Source organism: Scyliorhinus canicula, chromosome 2 (genome assembly GCF_902713615.1).
Source record: "Scyliorhinus canicula chromosome 2, sScyCan1.1, whole genome shotgun sequence".
Classification (NCBI taxonomy): domain Eukaryota; kingdom Metazoa; phylum Chordata; class Chondrichthyes; order Carcharhiniformes; family Scyliorhinidae; genus Scyliorhinus; species Scyliorhinus canicula.
This window is the reverse complement of record NC_052147.1, coordinates 148,243,762-148,269,378: the sequence shown is the minus strand read 5'-3', so window position 1 is coordinate 148,269,378 and position 25,617 is coordinate 148,243,762. Positions and strand designations below refer to the sequence as shown.

Genomic DNA, 25,617 nt, shown 5'->3' with positions numbered 1-25,617 from the left:
ACATGGAGAGAATGTGCAAACACCACACACAGAGGCACCCAAGGCTAGAATTGAACCGGGTTCCTGGCACGAGACCAGCTTTTAATTCCAGATTTATTAATTGAATTCAAATTCCACCAGCTGCCAAGTTGGGATTTGAACTCGTGTCCGCCAGAGCATTAGCCTGGGCCTCGGGATTACTGGTCTAGTGACATTACCACAAAGCCACCATCTCCTCCTGAGGAGGAAGAGTTCAGTCATTGCTCTTCTCTTAGACATAGACATAGAATTTACAGTGCAGAAGGAAACCATTCGGCCCATCGAGTTTGCACCGGCTCTTGGAAAGAGCACCCTACCCAAGCCCACACCACCACCCTATCCCCATAACCCAGTAACCCCACCCAACACGAAGGGCAATTTTGGACACTAAGGGCAATTTATCATGGCCAATCCACCTAACCTGCACATCTTTGGACTGTGGGAGGAAACCGGAGCACCCGGAGGAAACCCACGCACACACGGGGAGAACGTGCAGACTCCGCACAGACAGTGGCAAGCCGGGAATCGAATCTGGGACCCTGGAGCTGCGACGCAATTGTGCTAACCACTATGCTACCCTGCTGCCCTTATTCTTGATGCAACCCACGTTTCTGTGCTACAAAACGGGGCCAGTCTCACTACTGCCTTGCAGATTCTTCTAGCAGTTTCAGCGATACGTTTCTACATATAACATTCCATCGCAAGTCTTCCAAATACTCCATTGGCTGTAAAACACTTTGACCGGGATTCTCCCCCAACCGGCGGGTGGATCGTACCGGTGCCAAAGAGTGGCGTGGACCAGTCCGACGTCGGACCGCCCGGAAGTTGCAGAATCTTCCGCACATCCGGGGGTTAGGCCAGCGCTGGAGTGGTTGGCTCCGCGCCAACCGGCACCGAAGGGCCACTGCCGGCCGGCGCGGGTTGGCGCATGCGTGGGAGTGCCAGTGTGCTCTGGCGCATGCGCAGAACCGCTGGCATGATCGCTGTGCATGCGCAGGGGATTTCTTCTCCATGCCGGCCATGGCGGTGCTTTACAGGGGCCGGCGCGGAGGGAAAGAGTTCCCCCACGGCACAGGCCCGCTCGCAGATCGGTGGGCCCCGATCATGGGCCAGGCCACCGTGCCCCCCCCCCCCCCCCCCCCCCCCCCCCGGGGCCGGAGCCCCCCACACTCCCCTGAGGACTCCGCAGGCCGCCCTCAGAGCCAGATCCCGCCGGTATGGACTTCACGCCGGTGGGACCGGCCGAAAACAATTCTCCGACCCGGCCGGGTTGGGGGGGGGAGGGGGGGGGGAGAGGGGGGAAGAGAATACTACCCTTTAAAATGGACCTAAAGTCATGAAAAGTCACACATATATGCGACTAAAAATAAACTTGGGGGGAGAAATTCGACTGGATGGCAGCATCTAATTCCGGACAGTGTTTTCCCAAACCTGCTACTTATTTAGGAGGGGTCAGGGGTGCAGTGGGCAGTGTCCCTGGGTGGGATTCTCCCCTAACCGACGGGGTGGGCCGTACCGGTGGCGAGGAGTGGCGTGTACCACTCCGGAGTGGCGTGAACCATTCTGGGATTGGGCTGCCCAGAAGGTGCGGAATCCTCCCTTCAGGGGCTAGGCTGGCGCTGATGGGGTTGGTGCCGCACCAGCCGGTGCTGAAGGGCTTGGCGCTGTGCCAACCAGCGCCGAATGGCCTCCATCGGCCGGGGCAAGTTGGCGTATGCACGAGAGCGCCAGCGTGTGATGGCATCATCAAGCGCATGCGCAGGGGGATTGATCTCTGCGCCGACCATGGCGGAGGTTGACAGCAGCCGGCGTGGAGGGAAAGAGTGCCCCCACGGCACAGGCCGCCCGTGGGTTAGTGGGCCCCGATCGCGGGCTAGGCCACCGTGTGGACACCCCCCTGGGGCCAGATCCCCCCACACTCCCCCGAGGACTCCGCAGGTCGTCTGTAGAGCCAGGTCCCTCCGGTACAGACCTGGTTTGATTTACGCCAGCGGGACCGGCCGAAAACAGGCGGCCGCTCAGCCCATCGCGGATTGGAGAATCGCTGCTAGCGGCCGCCGACCAGCGTGGCATGATTCCCACCCCCGCCAAAACCCCGGCGCTGCAATAGGGCAGGTAATGTCAAAGGGCAAGAAGTATCTCATCATGATCTGAATGGAAAGCAGCAATGGTTCTGGAACATGACATGCTCAACCATCATGGGCGGCACGATGGCTTAGTGGTTAGCACTACTGCCTCACAGTGCCAGGGACTGGGTTCGATTCTGACCTTGGGTGACTGCGTGGAGTTTGCACTTTCTCCCCGTGTCTTCGTGGGTTTCCTCTGGGTGTTCTGGTTTCCTCCCATAGTCCAAAGATGTACGGGGTAGGTGGTGTGGTCATGACAAATTGCTCCTTAGTGTCCAGGGAGTGCAGGTTAGGTTATGGGTTGCAGTGATAGGGCGGGGTGGGGTGTGTGGACATGAGTGGAGTGTCACAAGCCTACTTGTGATACTAATAAAAATTATTATTCAAAAATGATGGCCATGCCGGCTAGAATGTCTGCCTCCATTGGTCCAGCTTTAAATTATCCCTCAAGCCCCTTCATATCCCTATCCAGCCCTCCATGCTCCCGTATATTCTTCATGCCACTTCCTTGCTTCCTCATACTTACATGCACTCCCTCTTATGTATCCTCCACAGCCACTATGGCAGACCTCAGGAGCCACATCTTTGAAAGAGACATGAAAAAACTTCTAACAATCGAGAAGAGCTTTCGCAATAACACACATTCATACCGAAGAAAAACCTGTCATTCATCAATCCCATTCAGAAAATTTAAACCCCCTCAAATGGTCAATCTGTTGCAAAAACAAACATGTATCTCATTTACCACATCAAGGACAGACAATTCTTTTATAAGTTCACAAGTTCTTAAGATATAAGAGCAGAATTAGGCCATTCAGCCCATCGAGTTTGCTCTGCCACTCTATCAAGGCTGATATTTTCCTCACCTGTTACCTACAATGCTACAGACCAAGAGCTGGATTGCAAAATTGCTTGGACCATGTGGAGGCCCCCCCCCCCCCCCGAGTCAGATCCCCCCCCCCCCCCCCCACCAGGATGTCCACTGCGGCGGCGGGTCCGAGCTCCCACTGGGTGGTTCCAGGTTGAAACCCCGCCGGCGGAATTCAGCGGGCGTTCGGCCAGTCGATCGCGGAGAATCGCCACTGCAGCCCCCGACCGGCGCCGTGGCGACCGCTTGGGCGTGATTGGCGCCGATTCTCTTGGCGTCAGAGCGGTGTGGTGGGAATTTCCCACGTCCCCCGGCCATTCTCCGACCCGTCGTGGGCTTGGAGAATCCCGCCTGGAGTTTCTCCTCAAATCTGTTCTAAATTTGCTATTCTTATTCTAAGATTATGACCTCTCGTTTTAGAATGCCCCACAAGAGGAAGCATCTGCTCCAAGTCTACTTTATCCATACCGTTTACTATCTTGTGTACCTCGATTTGATCTCCCCTCATTTTTCTAAACTCTGGAGTGTACAGGCCTAAACTGTTCAGTCTCACCTCGTACAACACACCCCTCATCTCTGGAATCAATGTAGTGAACCTCCTCTGAACTGCCTCCAGTGTCACTACATCTTTCCTCAAATAAGGCAACCTAAACTGTGCACAATACTCCAGGTGCAGTCTTACTCATGCCTTGTATAGTTGCAACAACACTTCCTTACCTTCATACTCAATTCGTTTTGCTATAAATGCCAACATTCCATTTGCTTTCCTTAATGCCTGCTGCACCTGCATGCTTGTTTTCTCTGACTCATACACGGGGACACCCAGATCCCTCTGCACTGGAGCACACCGAAGTCTCTCCCCATTCAGATAATAAGTTGCCTTTCCATTTTATCGACCAAAATGTAACATTAAAAATATGGAAAAGCTCAGCAAGTCGGGCAACATCTGTGGAGGGAGAAACGGACTTAATAAAAAAAATATTTTCAGGGCAGCACGGTGGCACTGTGGTTAGCACTGGGACTACAGCACTGAGGACCCGGGTCTGAATCCCGGCCCTGGGTCACTGTCCATGTGGAGTTTGCACATTCTCCCCTGTCAGCATGGGTTTCACCCCCACAACCCAAAGATGTGCAGGGTAGGTGGATTGGCCACGCTAAATTGCCCCTTAATTGGGAAAAAAAAAATTTGGATTTATTTTTAAAAAAAAAAATTTTCTCCACATTTTCAACATTTTCATTAAAAAAGCAACAAAATAAAAGCTAAAGCAAACACGATAACTATCCCCCAGAAGCAACACCCCCCCTCAAAGTACAATCCAATATATCCATTTGTGCATTCCAGGTAAAAGTTAACAATAAAACAGTGAAATAGTTCTTCCCCCCAATGTTCAATGGCAACCAGTTCCCTAAAGTGCATAATAAACAATCCCCATGAATTGTAGAACCCTTCCTTCAATCCCTTTAGCTCAAATTTCACCGTCTCAAGCGTCAGAAAGTAAAGTAGGTCCCAGCTGCCAAGCCGAGGTACAGGGTGGAGAAGCTGACCTCCACCGGAACTGGACCCGCATCTGGACAATCAGCGAGACTATGGCTCGGGCCGGTCCGACATCCTGAAAATGGCCTCTAAGGGACCCGGTTCTAGAGCCCAAGTCCACATGTAGGACCCCCAAGACGATGCTAAAGACCTTCCTCCAATACCTCTCCAGCTTCGGACAGGACCAAAACATATGAACTTGGTTTGCTGGGCTCCTCCCACACCGCTCACAGACGTCTTCCACTCCCTCGAAGAGTTTGCTCATCCTCACCCTCATGAGGAGCGCCCTGTACACGACTTGCAGCTGTATCACCACAAACTGTCTTCTGTCACCTCCCCCAACTCTTCTTCCCACTTGGCCTTAATCCCTTCCATAGACACCCTGTCCAGAATCTTCCCATAAACCACCGACACCGCCCTCTCCAATCCCCCTGCCGTCAATACCTCTTCCAACAACGAGGGGGCCAGCGCTATCGGGAAGCTCGGAACCTCCTTCCTTGCAAAGTCTCGGAGCTGCAGGTACCAAAACCCTTCCTGTTGCCCCAGTCCATATTTCACCCCCCCCCCCCCCCCCCCCCCCGCATTCTTCCAACCTCATAAAACATCCCCCCAAGAACAGGGCTTTCAATACCCTGACCCTCTCCTCCCACCACCTGCCACCCTTTCTGCAGGACCGCCTACCTGACCCTGGCTACCTTCCTCCCCCCCCCCCCCCCCCCCCCCCACCCCCGCAGATAAACAAGGTGACCAATTTGTTCACATCCTTGAAGAATGCCTTTGGTTAAAAAGACCAGCAGGTACTGAAATAAAAACAAAAATTGCAGCAGCACATTCATTCTAATCACCTGCACCATGCCCGCCAATGACAGAGGGAGGTTGTCCAGCCTTGCCAAGTACACTTTCACCCTCTCCACCAAGCTAGAAAAATTATACCTACGGAGCAATGGCATCTACATTCAGTAACGACATAGGCCTTACCAACCCACAGTCTATATAAAAGAAAATTACTGCGGATGCTGGAATCTGAAACGAAAGGGAAAATGCTGGAAAATCTCAGCAAGTCTGGCAGCATCTGTAGGGAGAGAAAGGAGCTAATGTTTCGAGTCCGATAACTCTTTGTCAAACCTAACAGACAGAGAAAGTGGGAAATATTTATACTGTGGAATGGGAAGGAAAGATGAGTCATGGCCACAGAAACCCAGGGAAGCCCAGTGCTAATGGCCACTGAAACCAAGGGGAAAGAGTGTTAATGGCAGTCCCCAGAGAGGACAAAAGATGTGAGAGGCCAAACAGCAGGGAAACTAACATCAGAGGATGAACTGTAGGTGTGGGGGGAGGGGAAGGGGGAAGCAAAGAGGAGAAAGGTGCTGGAAAGGTGCAGGAAAGAAAGAAATGGTAAAAGACAACAATTAAAATGAAATGAAAACAAATGAGTCGAGGTGGGGCTGATCATCTGAAGTTGTTGAATTCGATGTTCAGGCTGGAGGGCTGTAGCGTGACTAACTGGAAGATGAGACGTTGTTCCTCCAGTTTGCGTTGCGCTTCACTGGAACATTGCAGCCGGCCAAGAACAGACATGTGGGCACAGGGGCAGGGTCTTTTGTTAAAATGGCAAGCAACAGGAAGGTCAGGATCCTGAATGCGTACAGACCAAAGATGCTCAGCAAAGCGATCACCCAGTCTGCGTTTGGTCTCCCCGATATAGAGGAAACTACATTGGGAGCAGCGAATGCAGTAGAGCAAATTGGAAGAGATGCAAGTGAAACGCTGCTAAACCTGGAATGAGTGTTTTGGGCCTGGGATGTTAAGCAGGAAGAGGTAAAGGGGCAGGTGTTACACCATCTGCGATTAATGGGAAGGTGCCATGGGTGATAGGAGAGGTACTGGGTATGGTGGAGGAGTGGAATAGATTATCTTGGAGGGAACGGTCTCTGTGGAATGCTGACCGAGGGAGTGAAGGGAAGATGTGTTTGGTGGTGGCATCACGCTGGAGTTGGCGAAAATGGTGAAGGATTATGCTTTGCATACGGAGGCTGGTGGGATGAAATGTGAGAACGAGGGGGATTCTATCCTTGTTCTGGGAGGGAGTGGAGGGGGCGAGGGTAGTGGCGCGGGAGATGGACCGCACACTGTTGAGGGCCCTGTCCACAACTGTAGGTGGGAAATCACGGTCGAGGAAGAAGGAACATATTTTCAAAGTGCCATTTTGGAAAGTGGCATCGTCGGAACAAATCCGATAGAGGCGAAGGAGTTGAGAGAAAGGGATGGAGTCCTTACCGGGTGTAGGGTGTGAAGAGCTGTAGTCCAGATAGCTGTGGGAGTCAGTGGGTTTGTAGTGGATATTAGTGGATAGACCCAGACCAACAGTCTGTCGGATCCTTGTCTTTCTTTACCAGCTGGGAGCCTGAAGCCTGTCCCAAAGTTTGTGGTAGCACCCCCTTCCCTATCGCCTTCTCAAACATCTCCACCATCAGCAGCGCCAATTTGTCTTTGAACTTCTTGTAATACTCCACTGTGAACCGATCTGGCCCTGTCACCTTCCCCGATTGCATCTTTCTAATTGCCTCCTTTACCTCTTGTTCCCCACCGACCCTCCAATCTGGCCCTGTCGTCCTCCTCCAGCCTTGGGTACTCTAGCCCGTCCAGGAACTTTGTTGTTTCTCGTTCCTCTCCCGGTGGCTCTGACCTTTACAGCTTTTCATAGAACTTATCAAACACCTTATTGATCTGGTCTGGGGCTGGACTATCTTCCTCGCCGCCACCCACCCTCCCTGCCAGTATGCGCCCTGCCTTCTCCCCATATTCATAAACTGCTCCCCTTACCTGACTCAGTTGGCGCACCGCCTTTCCCGTAGACAACTGGCCAAACCGAGACTGAAGCTCCTTCCTCCTGTCCACAAAGGCCAGATATGCATCTCCCGTGTACCTCTTTGTCCACCTCCAACATCTCCTCTATCAGCCTTTGCCGCTTCTCCCTCTCCTCTTTATCCACCTTGGCCTTAAATGATATCACTTCCACCCCGCCTCACTACCGCCTTCTGGGCCTTCCACACCACCGCCTGCAATACTTCCCCTGTACAGTTAAATCCTACGTACTCCTCAATCACTTTCCTGATCTTCTTACAGAAGCTTGGGTCCCCAACAACCCCGCATCCATTCGCCACCCGGCCTCTGGGCTACCCGCTTCTCCAGGGCCACATCCATCCAGTGCAGCACATGGTCTAAAATCGGCATCGCCGAGTACTCTGATCCCCTAATCCCAACCAACAACACATTCCTGGGGCAGCATGGTGGCGCAGTGGTTAGCACTGGGACTGCGGCACTGAGGACCCTGGTTCGAATCCCAGCCCTGGGTCACTTTCCGTGTGGCGTTTGGACATTCTCCCCATGTCTACGTGGGTTTCACCCCCACAACCCAAAGATGTGTAGGTTGTGGATTGGCCATGCTAAATTGCCCCAAAATCAGAAAAACAAAAAATTGGGTATTCTAAATTTATTTTAAAAAAGAACGCCTTCCCTTCCTCAAAAGGTCTATCCTCGAATATACTTTGTGAACCAGGGAAAAGAACGAGTACAGCGCCTTGGTTCTCCCCCCCCCCACCCCCTTTCCTGGTGTTCCCCACCTCTCCCCCCTCATCCAGGCATGGGCCAGCGAGCGTGGCTGCGACCTGTCCTCCATCCTCAGTTCTTGCACCATATTCCAACACCCCCCCCTGCTATTAGCTTGTGTGAGTCCGGGATGGTCCCAGCACCTTCCTCACAAACCCTGCATGATCCCAGTTAGGGCCATACACATTTGCCAGCGCCACCAACCCTCCAACAATCCTGCTACAATCACATATCTATCCCCCTGGTCCGCCACCACCTTCTCTATCTGAAACCTCAATGTCTTGCCCGCCAACACTACTACCCCCGCGCCCTACTATTGAATCCTGAATGAAGTACTTGGCTCACCCAATGCTTCCTGAGCCTCTTCTGGTCCTTCACCTTCAGATGGGTCTCTTGTAACATGCCAACATCAGCCTTTAAGCTTTTTAGGTGCGCAAACACCCTCAACCTCTTTACTGACCCACCCCCGCCCCAAACCCCTCATGTTTTCTGTTCTGATCAGGGGTCTCGCATCCCTCCTGCCCATCCTATTCACCACCATCATAACTCCGGGCCCTGCCCATTGCCCTGGCCTGCTCTGTCCCTTTATTGCCATCAAACCCCCCCCCCTCCCAGAAGCCCCCCATCCACTTCCTCTCAAAAACACCTCTCCCCGTATTGATCCCCTCCCCCCAATTTTCACCCCCCCCCACTTTTTGCAGCTCCCAGCCCATCAAAACCTGTTTGACCAGGCTCCAATGACCACAGCCCCGCCCCCCCCCCCCCCCCCCCCCCCCCCCCCCCGCCCCGCAACACACTCCCATTCACTAGCCAACTTAACCTTGCTAGTATGGTGGCCCCTGCCCAGGCCCCTTCCTCCTAATCCCCTCCATATGCCCAGTCCCAAAAACAAAGAAATTCCTTCAAATAAACAAGCCCAGTGCAAACACACAAACCCCAGAAAACCGCCATCGCAAAAATTCCAACTCCCACCCTTCCCAAACAGGCAACTTCACACCCTTAAATCACATATAGCAACATGTAATAGAACAATCACAACTTTCCACTCCCCTACCCTCGGTCCAAGACCAGAACTCAGTCCCATTTCTCATTTCTGCCCCAGTCTTTTTGCCTTCAGAAAAGCCTCCACCGCCTCCACCATCGCAAAATCAAAGTCTTTGGAGTTGTAGGTCACCCTCAACTTAGCAGGGTACACTATGCCAAACCTCACATTGCTGTTATACAGTGCCGCTTTCAAATGACCGAAGGCTGTCAGCCTCCTCGCCAGCACCACGGTTAGGTCGTGGTATATACATATACCAGCTCCAGCCCACTGCACCTAACCTTTCTGCTTCGCCCAACTCAGGACCTTCTCCTTCATCTGTGAAAACAAATTATTACTGCCTTTGGCAGCTCATTCCAAACTCCGTGGCCTGGGCCTCAGCTCCTCCCTCTGCGACTGAATCTTCAACTTTCTATCCCACAGGCCACAATCAGTAAAGATAGGCAGCAACACCTCCCCCACGATCATCCTCAACACCGGTGCCCCACAAGGCTGTGTCCTCAGCCCCCTACTATACTCCTTATACACCTATGACTGTGGCCAAATTCCCCTCCAACTCGATTTTCAAATTTGCTGATGACACCACCATAGTGGATCAGATTTCAAACAATGACGAGACAGAGTTTAGGAATGAGATAGAGAATCTGGTGAACTGGTGCGACGACAATAATCTCTCCCTCAATGTCAACAAAACGAAGGAGATTATCATCGACTTCAGGAAGCATAGCGGGGAACCTGCCCCTGTCTACATCAATGGGAACAAAGTAGAAAGGGTCGAGAGCTTCAAGTTTTTAGGTGTACAGATCACCAACAGCCTGTCCTGGCCCCCCCCATGCTGACACTATAGTTAAGTAAGCCCACCAACGACTCTACTTTCTCAGAAGACTAAGGAAATTTGGCATGTCAGCTACGACCCTCACCAGCTTCTACAGATGCAGCATAGAAAGCATTCTTTCTGGTTGTATCACAGCTTGGTATGGAGCCTGCTCTGCCCAAGACCACAGGAAACTACAAAAGGTTGTGAATGTAGCCCAGACCATCACGTAAACCAGCCTCCCATCCATTGACTCTATCTATAATTCCCGCTGCCTCAGAAAGGCAGCCAGCATAATTAAGGACCCCTCGCACCCCGGACATACTCTCTTCCACCTTCTTCCATCAGGAAAAAGATACCAAAGTTTGAGGTCACGTACCAACCGACTCAAGAACAGCTTCTTTCTTTTTTTTTCCCCTATTGCCATCAGACTTTTGAATGGACCTACCTCGTATTAAGTTGATCTTTTCTCCACACCTTGTTATAACTGTAACATTATATTCTGCAGTCTCTCCTTCCTTCCCTATGTACGGTATGCATTGTTTGTACAGCATGCAAGAAACAATACTTTTCACTGTATATTAATACATGTCACAATAATAAATCAAATCAAAATCAAATCATTCATCTTCAATTTAGTCCTCATCGACCAATTAGCCCGATTCAGTTCATGCCGGGAGGGAACGTCCCCCTCCCCCAGCAGCTCTGCCAACACCAGGGCAAAGTATTCAGTCGACCTTGGACCCTCCACCCCCTTGGGCAAACCCACAATTCTTAAGTTCTGCCGCCTAGATCTGTTCTCCAGGTCCTCCACCTTCGCTCGCGGACCCTTGTTGGCCTTCACCACCATCTGCAGCTCCTCGCCCGTTGAGGTGAGCTGATCGTTGTGTTGGGACAGAGCTTCCTCCACCCAATTCAGCTTCTCTCCCTGCTCCCGCACCTTGGCTGATGTCACTGCTGCCTTCACCAGGGCAATCGCCTCCTCCACCAATACCTTCATTGCCGCCATCATTTCCATCCTCACCATGTGTTCAGCAAACTGTTTTTCAAATTCCACGGCCATCACCACGGTCATCTTTGTTTTAAATTTAGAGTACCCAATTATTTTTTTCCAATTAAGGGATAAATAATTAAGCGACAATTCACCTACCCTGCGCATCTTTGGGTTGTGGGGGTGAAACCCACGCAAACACGGGGAGAATGTGCAAACTCCACATGGACAGTGACCCAGAGCCGGGATCGAACCTGGGACCTCGGAGCCCTGAGTCAGCAGTGCTAACCACTCCGCCACTCGGTCTTCGGGCATCTTTTCTGCCGTGAAAGGCGTGGCCCCACCCAGCGACCCAGCTTCCGCCATCTTTCCTGCTGCTGGGCTGATCCTTTTGCTCAGCGGTGAACCTTCACTTACCCCCTTCTTCCCAGCAGCCTTCTTCTGAGTTTTAAACACCCCCCCCCCTTTATTCTTATATCTTCGTGCACCTGTTCATTTAAAAATTGCCCCTGGGACCGGCCACTAAGTTCAAAAAACTTGAGCCTCGAGCAGGAGCCACCCAACATGCGACTTCTTCCTACATGCTGCTACCAGAAATCCCAGAGAGAAACAGAGTTAACATTTCGAGTCCGCATGACCTCTTCAGAGCTAAAGTAAAATGGATTGGATTTTATACTATTTAGGAGAGGGTGGTACAGATGGAGCAAAGCAGAAAATCAGGGATAGGTGGGAGCTGGGGGAGTTTTTGCAAAGATGTTCTGGGCACAAGACAAAGGAAGCATTAACGGGAATGTTAAGAACGAAAGAAGGTGCTGACAGTGGCATAAAGGTAAAAAGGTGACTTCTGTGTGTGGGATTGCTACCTACACCTGTATCCAGAGGTCATTAAAATCCCATATCTGTGCTGTACATGAGGCAGTTTCTACTAGAATTAGTGGATGTGGCCAAAATGGTGTCACCACAGCCATGCCTATAGGCAATCAGTGTATCATAGAATTAGAACCATAGAATAATAGAATGTACAGCGCAGAAGGAGGCCATTCGGCCCATCGAGTCAGCACCGGCTCTTGGAAAGAGCACCCCACTTAAGCCCACACCTCCACCCTATCCCAGTAAACCAGTAACCTCACCTTAGCTAAGGGCAACTTAAACCATAAGACATAGGAGCAGAATTAGGCCACTCGGCCCAGCGAGTCTGCTCCGCCATTCAAGCATGGCTGATATTTTCTCCTGCCTTCTCCCCATCACCCCTGATCCCCTTATTAATCATGAACCTTTCTTTCTCTGTCTTAAAGACACTCAGTGAATTGGCCTCCACAGCCTTCTGCGGCAAAGAGTTCCACAGATTCACCACCCTCTGGCTGAAGAAATTCCTCCCCATGTCTGTTTTAAAGGATCGTCCCTTTAGTCTGAGATGTGTCCTCTGGTTCTAGTTTTTCCTACAAGTGGAAACATCCTCTCCAGTCCACTCTATCCAGGCCTCGCAGTATCTTGTAAGTTTCAATAAGATCCCCCTTCAACCTTCTAAACTCCAACAAGTACAGACGCAGAATCCTCATACGACAAGTTCTTCATTCCAGGGATCATTCTTGTGAACTTCCTCTGGACCCTTTCCAAGGCCAGCACATCCTTTCTTAGATATGGGGCCCAAAACTGCACACAATACTCCAAATGGGGTCTGACCAGAGCCTTATACAGCCTCAGAAGTACATCCCTGGTCTTGTATTCTAGCCCTCTTGACATGAATGCTAACATTGCATTTGCCTTCCTAACTGCCGACTGAACCTAGAATTAGAATCATAGAATTTACAGAGCAGAAGGAGGCCATTCATCTCATCAAGTCTGCACCGGCCCTTGGAAACAGCACCCCATTTAAGCCCACACCTCCACCCTATCCCAGTAAACCAGTAACCCCAATTTAGTAAGAGCAATTTAGCGTGGCCAATCCACCTAACCTGCACATCTTTGGACTGTGGGAGGAAACCGGAGCACCGGGAGGAAACCCATGCAGACACGGGGAGAACGTGCAGACTCCGCACAGTGACACAGCGGGGAATCGAACCTGGGACCCTGGAGCTGTGAAGCAACTGTGATAACCACTGTGCTACCATGCTGTCCCATCGGCACAAACTGTGGTGGAGGAACTGACAAAGGTACTATGTCTCATTTTGGGAGCATCTTCTGACAAATCTTTCCCCAGCTCCACGAGACAGTCAAGCAGATGCAGGAACTCATGGTTATCCATGAAGCCACATTGGGAGATATCCCACTTAAATGAGATGTGAGCATCAATGGCAAGGCGAACATTTGATGCCCACCCCTAATTGCCCTTGTGTGGTTTGTTAGGCCATGTCAGAGGGTGGTGAAGAGTAAACTACATGTGGACCAGACCGGGTAAGGGCGGCAGATTTCCTTCCGTAAAGGATATCAGTGAACCAGATGGGTTTTTACAACAGTGAATGGTGGTTTCATGGTCACCGTTATTGAGACCCGCTTTTGATTCCAGATTTTGAGTCCCACCAAAAGCCATGGTAGGATTTGAACCCATGTCGTGCCTTAGGTCCAGTGACATTACCACTACTCCACCATCTCCATACAAGAGCCTTAAAGGAATGTGATAGGATGAGCTCCAGGAGGATGTTTCCACTCATGGGAGAGACACCACCCAGGGGAACACAGTTTCAGACCAAGAGGCTGACCATTTAAGATGGATATGAGGATAATTTTGTTTTCTCTCAAAGGGTCGTCAGTCTGTGGAATTCTCTTCCCCAGAGGCAAGCCATTGAATTTATTCAAGATAGAGCTAGGTAAATCTTTGATAGACAGGGGAATCAAGGATTATGGGGATGGGGAGAACAATAGGGAAGTGAAGTTGAGAACAGAACCAGACTGGCTATAATCTTATTGAATGGTGGAGCAGACTGGAAGGGCTGAATGGCCTACTCCTGTGTTCCAATATAAATGCAAATCTTTCTTTTTATTAATGGTGGAACAATGGAAATCTACACCTACCCCTCTCTCTTTTGAATGAAATACAGTGTGGGCAATTGTATAAACAATTGAAGATAATTGACAAAATAGATAATGGGATGAGGTGGAGTGTGGGTCGCATGAGAGATTTTTAAAACCACAGCAGGTTGTGATCTCGAATGCACTGTTTGGAAAGGGCGGCGGAAGCAGTGACTCAAAAGGGGGGGGGGGGGCGGTACGGTGGCATAGTGGTTAGCACTGTTGCCTCACGCCGCCAAGGACCCGGGTTCGATCCCAGTACTGGGTCACTCTCATGTGGAGTTTGTACATTCTCCCCGTGTTTGGTGTGGGTCTCACCTCCACAACCCAAAAATTGCAGGGTCGGTGGATTGGACATGCTAAATTGCCCCTTAATTGGAGAAAAAAGTATTTGGTACTCTAAATTTATTTTTAAAAACACTCAAAAGGGAATCGGATAAATACTGGAATCTGAATGAGGTGCTTGACAATGGAGGAAGGCAAGTGGGTGGGACAGTAGATCGTTCAATGGTTTTCTAGTGACTGACCCACTCCTGAAATATGTCACAAGAGCAAAGGGTGAATGGGGGGGGGGGGGGGGGGGGAGCATGGACTTGCCGTGAACGTTTACAAGATTATCAACCAATGTAGAGTGATGTGGACACACAGCACTTCTCTCTGCACCCCCCCCCCCCCCCCCATGGACAATCTCAGCAGGTCTGACAGCATCTGTGGAGAGAGAGGCCAGTCTTAAGTCTGGATGACCCTTTGTCACACGCCACTACCCCCCCCTCCCCCCCCCCCTCCCCCGCCTTATCCCCATAACCCCACCTAACCTTTGGACACTAAGAGACAATTTAGCATGGCCTACCCACCCAACCTTGCACATCTTTGCAAGTGAAATGCCGACTGCTACTGCACTTTAAAGCGACCTGCACATGCCCACAGCGCCTCTCCTTGCTGAAGGCTGTGTGGAGTGAAAGGAATCCTGTGGATGCAGATGAATGTGAAGCTGCTGGTGGGACAGGCATTGCGCTGCCGAAAGGGGATTTCCTCCAGCTCTTTCTAGTCTGAGGTTTGGCAATGGATGAGAGCTCTGGAGGGAGGGAGGCGAGATCTCTGGTTAAGAGTGGCAGAGGCAGCTCAGGTGTCCCCGGTGTGGATAAAGCTGCTGCCAAGGAGCTGATCTGACTGGGAGGCGATGACACACAAACTAACGTCACCAATAAAGGCAGGAATCTCCAGCCCGCCTCTTAAAGAGAAGCAGGAGACCTGAAACTGACTCGAAGCCGCAATCCCGCTGCTGGAGTTACTGCAGGGGGTGGAGGGGCTGCACCAGCAATCCAGAGCATTCAGCAACTTTCAAACACATCATCAAAGCGAATTGCATCAAAGAGGGGGGATTTCACCTTTCATTCATATCTGCTCTCGAACCATCCACCGTGGGAAAGGGGCTGGGGAGGGGGGGCTGGGGGGCAGACAGGGGGATGTCCTCTGGGCATGTTGCACTGCCCTGCGATCAAACACCACCGCGCCCGGCCGCAGCAGCCGTCCTGAGAGCGGACCACACGCACCGACTGCCCTGCCTGTGATGAAGGAGAGCGGGAACAGCTCTGGGACCGGCTCGGCACTTTACCCACGGCGATGATCGGATGCTTGCGGGACGGCGAGAAGGAGGGTTGATGTTGATGGATGTGACTGAGAAGCCCCAATGCCTGCCCTCCTCCTCCTCTGTGCACTCCTGCACCTCGGGCAACACAGCACTTTGGCCAGAAGACACATTCCGTGCACAGGTAGGCAGGAGAGCGAAGTGAGAGAATGGTGACAGGCTGAGAGACACAGTACAGAGCCATAGGTGGAAATGTGAGTGTGCAGTGAGACAGGAGGTGAGAATGTGACAGTGGGCAGTGAGACAGGAGGTGAGAATGTGACAATGTGCAGTGAGACAGGAGGTGAGAATGTGACAGTGTGCAGTGAGACAGGAGGTGAGAATGTGACAGTGGGCAGTGAGACAGGAGGTGAGAATGTGACAGTGTGCAGTGAGACAGGAGGTGAGAATGTGACAGTGTGCAGTGAGACAGGAGGTGAGAATGTGACAGTGGGCAGTGAGACAGGAGGTGAGAATGTGACAGTGTGCAGTGAGACAGGAGGTGAGAATGTGACAGTGTGTAGTGAGACAGGAGGTGAGAATGTGACAGTGTGCAGTGAGACAGGAGGTGAGAATGTGACAGTGTGCAGTGAGACAGGAGGTGAGAATGTGACAGTGTGCAGTGAGACAGGAGGTGAGAATGTGACAGTGGGCAGTGAGACAGGAGGTGAGAATGTGACAGTGTGCAGTGAGACAGGAGGTGAGAATGTGACAGTGTGCAGTGAGACAGGAGGTGAGAATGTGACAGTGTGCAGTGAGACAGGTGAGAATGTGACAGTGTGCAGTGAGACAGGAGGTGAGAATGTGACAGTGTGCAGTGAGACAGGAGGTGAGAATGTGACAGTGTGCAGTGAGACAGGTGAGAATGTGACAGTGTGCAGTGAGACAGGAGGTGATAATGTGACAGTGTGCAGTGAGACAGGAGGTGAGAATGTGACAGTGTGCAGTGAGACAGGTGAGAATGTGACAGTGTGCAGTGAGACAGGAGGTGAGAATGTGACAGTGTGCAGTGAGACAGGATGTGAGAATGTGACAGTGTGCAGTGAGACAGGAGGTGAGAATGTGACAGTGGGCAGTGAGACAGGAGATGAGAATGTGACAGTGGGCAGTGAGACAGGAGGTGAGAATGTGACAGTGTGCAGTGAGACAGGAGGTGAGAATGTGACAGTGTGCACTGAGACAGGAGGTGAGAATGTGACAGTGTGCAGTGAGACAGGTGAGAATGTGACAGTGTGCAGTGCGACAGGAGGTGAGAATGTGACAGTGTGCAGTGAGAAAGGTGATAATGTGACAGTGTGCAGTGAGACAGGAGGTGATAATGTGACAGTGTGCAGTGAGACAGGAGGTGATAATGTGACAGTGTGCAGTGAGACAGGAGGTGAGAATGTGACAGTGTGCAGTGAGAAAGGTGATAATGTGACAGTGTGCAGTGAGACAGGAGGTGTGAATGTGACAGTATGCAGTGAGACAGGGGAGAATGTGACAGTGTGCAGTGAGACAGGAGGTGAGAATGTGACAGTGTGCACTGAGACAGCAGGTGAGAATGTGACAGTGTGCAGTGAGACAGGAGGTGAGAATGTGACAGTGTGCAGTGAGAAAGGTGATAATGTGACAGTGTGCAGTGAGACAGGAGGTGAGAATGTGACAGTGTGCAGTGAGACAGGAGGTGATAATGTGACAGTGTGCAGTGAGACAGGAGGTGAGAATGTGACAGTGTGCAGTGAGAAAGGTGATAATGTGACAGTGTGCAGTGAGACAGGAGGTGTGAATGTGACAGTGTGCAGTGAGACAGGGGAGAATGTGGCAGTGTGCAGTGAGACAGGAGGTGAGAATGTGACAGTGCACAGTGAGACAGGAGGTGTGAATGTGACAGTGGGCAGTGAGACAGGAGGTGAGAATGTGACAGTGTGCAGTGAGACAGGAGGTGAGAATGTGACAGTGTGCAGTGAGACAGGAGGTGAGAATGTGACAGTGGGCAGTGAGACAGGAGGTGAGAATGTGACAGTGTGCAGTGAGACAGGAGGTGAGAATGTGACAGTGTGCAGTGAGACAGGAGGTGAGAATGTGACAGTGGGCAGTGAGACAGGAGGTGAGAATGTGACAGTGTGCAGTGAGACAGGAGGTGAGAATGTGACAGTGTGTAGTGAGACAGGAGGTGAGAATGTGACAGTGTGCAGTGAGACAGGAGGTGAGAATGTGACAGTGTGCAGTGAGACAGGAGGTGAGAATGTGACAGTGTGCAGTGAGACAGGAGGTGAGAATGTGACAGTGGGCAGTGAGACAGGAGGTGAGAATGTGACAGTGTGCAGTGAGACAGGAGGTGAGAATGTGACAGTGTGCAGTGAGACAGGAGGTGATAATGTGACAGTGTGCAGTGAGACAGGAGGTGAGAATGTGACAGTGTGCAGTGAGAAAGGTGATAATGTGACAGTGTGCAGTGAGACAGGAGGTGTGAATGTGACAGTGTGCAGTGAGACAGGGGAGAATGTGGCAGTGTGCAGTGAGACAGGAGGTGAGAATGTGACAGTGCACAGTGAGACAGGAGGTGTGAATGTGACAGTGGGCAGTGAGACAGGAGGTGAGAATGTGACAGTGTGCAGTGAGACAGGAGGTGAGAATGTGACAGTGTGCAGTGAGACAGGAGGTGAGAATGTGACAGTGGGCAGTGAGACAGGAGGTGAGAATGTGACAGTGTGCAGTGAGACAGGAGGTGAGAATGTGACAGTGTGCAGTGAGACAGGAGGTGAGAATGTGACAGTGGGCAGTGAGACAGGAGGTGAGAATGTGACAGTGTGCAGTGAGACAGGAGGTGAGAATGTGACAGTGTGTAGTGAGACAGGAGGTGAGAATGTGACAGTGTGCAGTGAGACAGGAGGTGAGAATGTGACAGTGTGCAGTGAGACAGGAGGTGAGAATGTGACAGTGTGCAGTGAGACAGGAGGTGAGAATGTGACAGTGGGCAGTGAGACAGGAGGTGAGAATGTGACAGTGTGCAGTGAGACAGGAGGTGAGAATGTGACAGTGTGCACTGAGACAGGAGGTGAGAATGTGACAGTGTGCAGTGAGACAGGTGAGAATGTGACAGTGTGCAGTGAGACAGGAGGTGAGAATGTGACAGTGTGCAGTGAGACAGGAGGTGAGAATGTGTCAGTGTGCAGTGAGACAGGTGAGAATGTGACAGTGTGCAGTGAGACAGGAGGTGATAATGTGACAGTGTGCAGTGAGACAGGAGGTGAGAATGTGACAGTGTGCAGTGAGACAGGTGAGAATGTGACAGTGTGCAGTGAGACAGGAGGTGAGAATGTGACAGTGTGCAGTGAGACAGGAGGTGAGAATGTGACAGTGTGCAGTGAGACAGGAGGTGAGAATGTGACAGTGGGCAGTGAGACAGGAGATGAGAATGTGACAGTGGGCAGTGAGACAGGAGGTGAGAATGTGACAGTGTGCAGTGAGACAGGAGGTGAGAATGTGACAGTGTGCACTGAGACAGGAGGTGAGAATGTGACAGTGTGCAGTGAGACAGGTGAGAATGTGACAGTGTGCAGTGCGACAGGAGGTGAGAATGTGACAGTGTGCAGTGAGAAAGGTGATAATGTGACAGTGTGCAGTGAGACAGGAGGTGATAATGTGACAGTGTGCAGTGAGACAGGAGGTGATAATGTGACAGTGTGCAGTGAGACAGGAGGTGAGAATGTGACAGTGTGCAGTGAGAAAGGTGATAATGTGACAGTGTGCAGTGAGACAGGAGGTGTGAATGTGACAGTATGCAGTGAGACAGGGGAGAATGTGACAGTGTGCAGTGAGACAGGAGGTGAGAATGTGACAGTGTGCACTGAGACAGCAGGTGAGAATGTGACAGTGTGCAGTGAGACAGGAGGTGAGAATGTGACAGTGTGCAGTGAGAAAGGTGATAATGTGACAGTGTGCAGTGAGACAGGAGGTGAGAATGTGACAGTGTGCAGTGAGACAGGAGGTGATAATGTGACAGTGTGCAGTGAGACAGGAGGTGAGAATGTGACAGTGTGCAGTGAGAAAGGTGATAATGTGACAGTGTGCAGTGAGACAGGAGGTGTGAATGTGACAGTGTGCAGTGAGACAGGGGAGAATGTGGCAGTGTGCAGTGAGACAGGAGGTGAGAATGTGACAGTGCACAGTGAGACAGGAGGTGTGAATGTGACAGTGTGCAGTGAGACAGGAGGTGAGAATGTGACAATGTGCAGTGAGACAGGAGGTGAGAATGTGACAGTGTGCAGTGAGACAGGTGAGAATGTGCCAGTGTGCAGTGAGACAGGAGGTGAGAATGTGACAGTGTGCAGTGAGACAGGAGGTGTGAATGTGACAGTGTGCAGTGAGACAGGAGGTGAGAATGTGACAGTGTGCAGTGAGACAGGTGAGAATGTGACAGTGTGCAGTGAGACAGGAGCTGAGAATGTGACAGTGTGAAGTGAGACAGAAGGTGAGAATGTGACAGTGTGCAGTGCGACAGGTGAGAATGTGACAGTGTGCAGTGAGACAGGAGGTAAGAATGTGACAGTGTGCAGTGAGACAGGTGAGAATGTGACAGTGTGCAGTGAGACAGGTGAGAATGTGACAGTGTGCAGTGAGACAGGAGGTGAGAATGTGACAGTATGCAGTGAGACAGGAGGTGAGAATGTGACAGTGTGCAGTGAGACAGGAGGTGAGAATGTCACAGTGTGCAGTGAGACAGGAGGTGAGAATGTGACAGTGTGCAGTGAGACAGGTGAGAATGTGACAGTGTGCAGTGAGACAGGAGGTGAGAATGTGTCAGTGTGCAGTGAGACAGGTGAGAATGTGACAGTGTGCAGTGAGACAGGAGGTGAGAATGTGACAGTGTGCAGTGAGACAGGAGGTGAGAATGTGACAGTGTGCAGTGAGACAGGTGAGAATGTGACAGTGTGCAGTGAGACAGGAGCTGAGAATGTGACAGTGTGAAGTGAGACAGAAGGTGAGAATGTGACAGTGTGCAGTGCGACAGGTGAGAATGTGACAGTGTGCAGTGAGACAGGAGGTAAGAATGTGACAGTGTGCAGTGAGACAGGAGGTGAGAATGTGACAGTGTGCAGTGAGACAGGTGAGAATGTGACAGTGTGCAGTGAGACAGGAGGGAAGAATGTGACAGTGTGCAGTGAGACAGGTGAGAATGTGACAGTGTGCAGTGAGACAGGTGAGAATGTGACAGTGTGAAGTGATACAGGAGGTTTAGAATGTAACAGTGTGCAGTGAGACAGGTGAGAATGTGACAGTGTGCAGTGAGACAGGAGGTGTGAATGTCACAGTGTGCAGTGAGACAGATGAGAATGTGACAGTGTGCAGTGAGATAGGTGAGAATGTGACAGTGTGCAGTGAGACAGGAGGCGTGAATGTGACAGTGTGCAGTGAGACAGGAGGTGAGATTGTGACAGTGTGCAGTGAGACAGGAGGTGAGAATGTGACAGTGTGCAGTGAGACGGGAGGTGAGAATTTGACAGTGTGCAGTGAGACAGGTGAGAATGTGACAGTTGCAGTGAGACTGGACGTGAGAATGTGACAGTGTGCAGTGAGACAGGTGAGAATGTGACAGTGTGCAGTGAGACAGGAGGTGAGAATGTGACAGTGTGCAGTGAGACAGGTGAGAATGTGACAGTGTGCAGTGAAACAGGAGGTGAGAATGTGACAGTGTGCAGTGAGACAGGAGGTGAGAATGTGAAAGTGTGCAGTGAGACAGGTGAGAATGTGACAGTGTGCAGTATGACACGAGGCGAGAATGTGACAGTGTGCAGTGAGACAGGTGAGAATGTGACAGTGTGCAGTGAGACAGGAGGTGAGAATGTGACAGTGTGCAGTGAGACAGGAGGTGGGAATGTGACAGTGTGTAGTCAGACTAGTGAGAATGTGACAGTGTGCAGTGAGACAGGAGGTGAGAGTGTGACAGTGTGCAGTGAGACAGGTGAGAAATTGACAGTGTTCAGTGAGAGAGGAGGTGAGAATGTGACAGTGTGCAGTGAGACAGGTGAGAATGTGACAGTGTGCAGTGAGACAGGAGGTGAGAATGTGACAGTGTGCAGTGAGACAGGATGTGAGAATGTGACAGTGTGCAGTGAGACAGGAGGTGAGAATGTGACAGTGGGCAGTGAGACAGGAGATGAGAATGTGACAGTGGGCAGTGAGACAGGAGGTGAGAATGTGACAGTGTGCAGTGAGACAGGAGGTGAGAATGTGACAGTGTGCACTGAGACAGGAGGTGAGAATGTGACAGTGTGCAGTGAGACAGGTGAGAATGTGACAGTGTGCAGTGCGACAGGAGGTGAGAATGTGACAGTGTGCAGTGAGAAAGGTGATAATGTGACAGTGTGCAGTGAGACAGGAGGTGAGAATGTGACAGTGTGCAGTGAGACAGGAGGTGATAATGTGACAGTGTGCAGTGAGACAGGAGGTGAGAATGTGACAGTGTGCAGTGAGAAAGGTGATAATGTGACAGTGTGCAGTGAGACAGGAGGTGTGAATGTGACAGTATGCAGTGAGACAGGGGAGAATGTGACAGTGTGCAGTGAGACAGGAGGTGAGAATGTGACAGTGTGCACTGAGACAGCAGGTGAGAATGTGACAGTGTGCAGTGAGACAGGAGGTGAGAATGTGACAGTGTGCAGTGAGAAAGGTGATAATGTGACAGTGTGCAGTGAGACAGGAGGTGAGAATGTGACAGTGTGCAGTGAGACAGGAGGTGATAATGTGACAGTGTGCAGTGAGACAGGAGGTGAGAATGTGACAGTGTGCAGTGAGAAAGGTGATAATGTGACAGTGTGCAGTGAGACAGGAGGTGTGAATGTGACAGTGTGCAGTGAGACAGGGGAGAATGTGGCAGTGTGCAGTGAGACAGGAGGTGAGAATGTGACAGTGCACAGTGAGACAGGAGGTGTGAATGTGACAGTGTGCAGTGAGACAGGAGGTGAGAATGTGACAATGTGCAGTGAGACAGGAGGTGAGAATGTGACAGTGTGCAGTGAGACAGGTGAGAATGTGCCAGTGTGCAGTGAGACAGGAGGTGAGAATGTGACAGTGTGCAGTGAGACAGGAGGTGTGAATGTGACAGTGTGCAGTGAGACAGGAGGTGAGAATGTGACAGTGTGCAGTGAGACAGGTGAGAATGTGACAGTGTGCAGTGAGACAGGAGCTGAGAATGTGACAGTGTGAAGTGAGACAGAAGGTGAGAATGTGACAGTGTGCAGTGCGACAGGTGAGAATGTGACAGTGTGCAGTGAGACAGGAGGTAAGAATGTGACAGTGTGCAGTGAGACAGGTGAGAATGTGACAGTGTGCAGTGAGACAGGTGAGAATGTGACAGTGTGCAGTGAGACAGGAGGTGAGAATGTGACAGTATGCAGTGAGACAGGAGGTGAGAATGTGACAGTGTGCAGTGAGACAGGAGGTGAGAATGTGACAGTGTGCAGTGAGACAGGTGAGAATGTGACAGTGTGCAGTGAGACAGGAGGTGAGAATGTGTCAGTGTGCAGTGAGACAGGTGAGAATGTGACAGTGTGCAGTGAGACAGGAGGTGAGAATGTGACAGTGTGCAGTGAGACAGGAGGTGAGAATGTGACAGTGTGCAGTGAGACAGGAGGTGAGAATGTGACAGTGTGCAGTGAGACAGGTGAGAATGTGACAGTGTGCAGTGAGACAGGAGCTGAGAATGTGACAGTGTGAAGTGAGACAGAAGGTGAGAATGTGACAGTGTGCAGTGCGACAGGTGAGAATGTGACAGTGTGCAGTGAGACAGGAGGTAAGAATGTGACAGTGTGCAGTGAGACAGGAGGTGAGAATGTGACAGTGTGCAGTGAGACAGGTGAGAATGTGACAGTGTGCAGTGAGACAGGAGGGAAGAATGTGACAGTGTGCAGTGAGACAGGTGAGAATGTGACAGTGTGCAGTGAGACAGGTGAGAATGTGACAGTGTGAAGTGAGACAGGAGGTTTAGAATGTAACAGTGTGCAGTGAGACAGGTGAGAATGTGACAGTGTGCAGTGAGACAGGAGGTGTGAATGTCACAGTGTGCAGTGAGACAGGTGAGAATGTGACAGTGTGCAGTGAGATAGGTGAGAATGTGACAGTGTGCAGTGAGACAGGAGGTGAGAATGTGACAGTGTGCAGTGAGACAGGTGAGAATGTGACAGTGTGCAGTGAGACTGGAGGTGAGAATGTGACAGTGTGCAGTGAGACAGGTGAGAATGTGACAGTGTGCAGTGAGACAGGAGGTGAGAATGTGACAGTGTGCAGTGAGACAGGTGAGAATGTGACAGTGTGCAGTGAGACAGGAGGTGAGATTGTGACAGTGTGCAGTGAGACAGGAGGTGAGAATGTGACAGTGTGCAGTGAGACGGGAGGTGAGAATTTGACAGTGTGCAGTGAGACAGGTGAGAATGTGACAGTTGCAGTGAGACTGAAGGTGAGAATGTGACAGTGTGCAGTGAGACAGGTGAGAATGTGACAGTGTGCAGTGAGACAGGAGGTGAGAATGTGACAGTGTGCAGTGAGACAGGTGAGAATGTGACAGTGTGCAGTGAAACAGGAGGTGAGAATGTGACAGTGTGCAGTGAGACAGGAGGTGAGAATGTGAAAGTGTGCAGTGAGACAGGTGAGAATGTGACAGTGTGCAGTATGACACGAGGCGAGAATGTGACAGTGTGCAGTGAGACAGGTGAGAATGTGACAGTGTGCAGTGAGACAGGAGGTGAGAATGTGACAGTGTGCAGTGAGACAGGAGGTGGGAATGTGACAGTGTGTAGTCAGACTGGTGAGAATGTGACAGTGTGCAGTGAGACAGGAGGTGAGAGTGTGACAGTGTGCAGTGAGACAGGTGAGAAATTGACAGTGTTCAGTGAGACAGGAGGTGAGAATGTGACAGTGTGCAGTGAGACAGGTGAGAATGTGACAGTGTGCAGTGAGACAAGAGGTGAGAATGTGACAGCGTGCAGTGAGACAGGAGGTGATAATGTGACAGTGTGCAGTGAGACAGGAGGTGAGATTGTGACAGTGTGCAGTGAGACAGGAGGTGAGAATTTGACAGTGTGCAGTGAGACAGGTGAGAATGTGACAGTGTGCAGTGAGACAGGAGGTGAGAATGTGACAGTGTGCAGTGAGACAGGTGAGAATGTGACAGTGTGCAGTGAGACAGGAGGTGAGAATGTGACAGTGTGCCGTGAGACAGGTGAGAATGTGACAATGTGCAGTGAGACAGGAGGTGAGAATGTGACAGTGTGCAGTGAGACAGGAGGTGAGAATGTGACAGTGTGCAGTGAGACAGGTAAGAATGTGACAGTGTGCAGTATGACAGGAGGTGAGAATGTGACAGTGTGCAGTGAGACAGGTGAGAATGTGACAGTGTGCAGTCAGACAGGAGGTGTGAATGTGACAATGTGCAGTGAGACAGGAGGTGAATATGTGACAGTGTGCAGTGAGACAGGAGGTGAGAATGTGACAGTGTGCAGTGAGACAGGTGAGAATGTGACAGTGTGCAGTGAGACAGGAGGTGAGAATGTGACAGTGTGCAGTGAGACAGGTGAGAATGTGACAGTGTGCAGTGAGACAGGAGGTGTGAATGTGACAGTGTGCAGTGAGACAGGAGGTGAATATGTGACAGTGTGAAGTGAGACAGGAGGTGAAAATGTGACAGTGTGCAGTGAGACAGGAGGTGAGAATGTGACAGTGTGCAGTGAGACAGGTGATAATGTGAAAGTGTGCAGTGAGACAGGAGGTGGGAATGTGACAGTGTGCAGTGAGACAGGTGAGAATTTGAAAGTGTGCAGTGAGACATGAGGTGAGAATGTGACAGTGTGCAGTGAGACAGGAGGTGAGAATGTGACAGTGTGCAGTGAGACAGGTGAGAATGTGACAGTGTGCAGTGAGACAGGTGAGAATGTGACAGTGTGCAGTGAGACAGGAGGTGAGAATGTGACAGTGTGCAGTGAGACAGGTGAGAATGTGA

The 25,617-nt window shown here is 51.1% G+C and overlaps 1 protein-coding gene across 2 annotated transcripts in view; it reads left to right on the top strand.

Moving 5' to 3' along the window:
• The first annotated feature begins 15,488 nt into the window (after nucleotides 1-15,488).
• LOC119959188 (thrombospondin-type laminin G domain and EAR repeat-containing protein-like) overlaps nucleotides 15,489-25,617 on the top strand; it is a 129,573-nt gene continuing 119,444 nt past the window's right edge. For both annotated transcript variants that reach the window (XR_005459146.1, XM_038787589.1), the window contains exon 1: nucleotides 15,489-15,783. Coding sequence is in view for 1 of the 2 variants with exons in the window: in XM_038787589.1 (XP_038643517.1) it covers nucleotides 15,702-15,783 (82 nt within the window). In the remaining variant the exon portion in view is untranslated. The remainder of the gene's footprint in view (nucleotides 15,784-25,617) is intronic.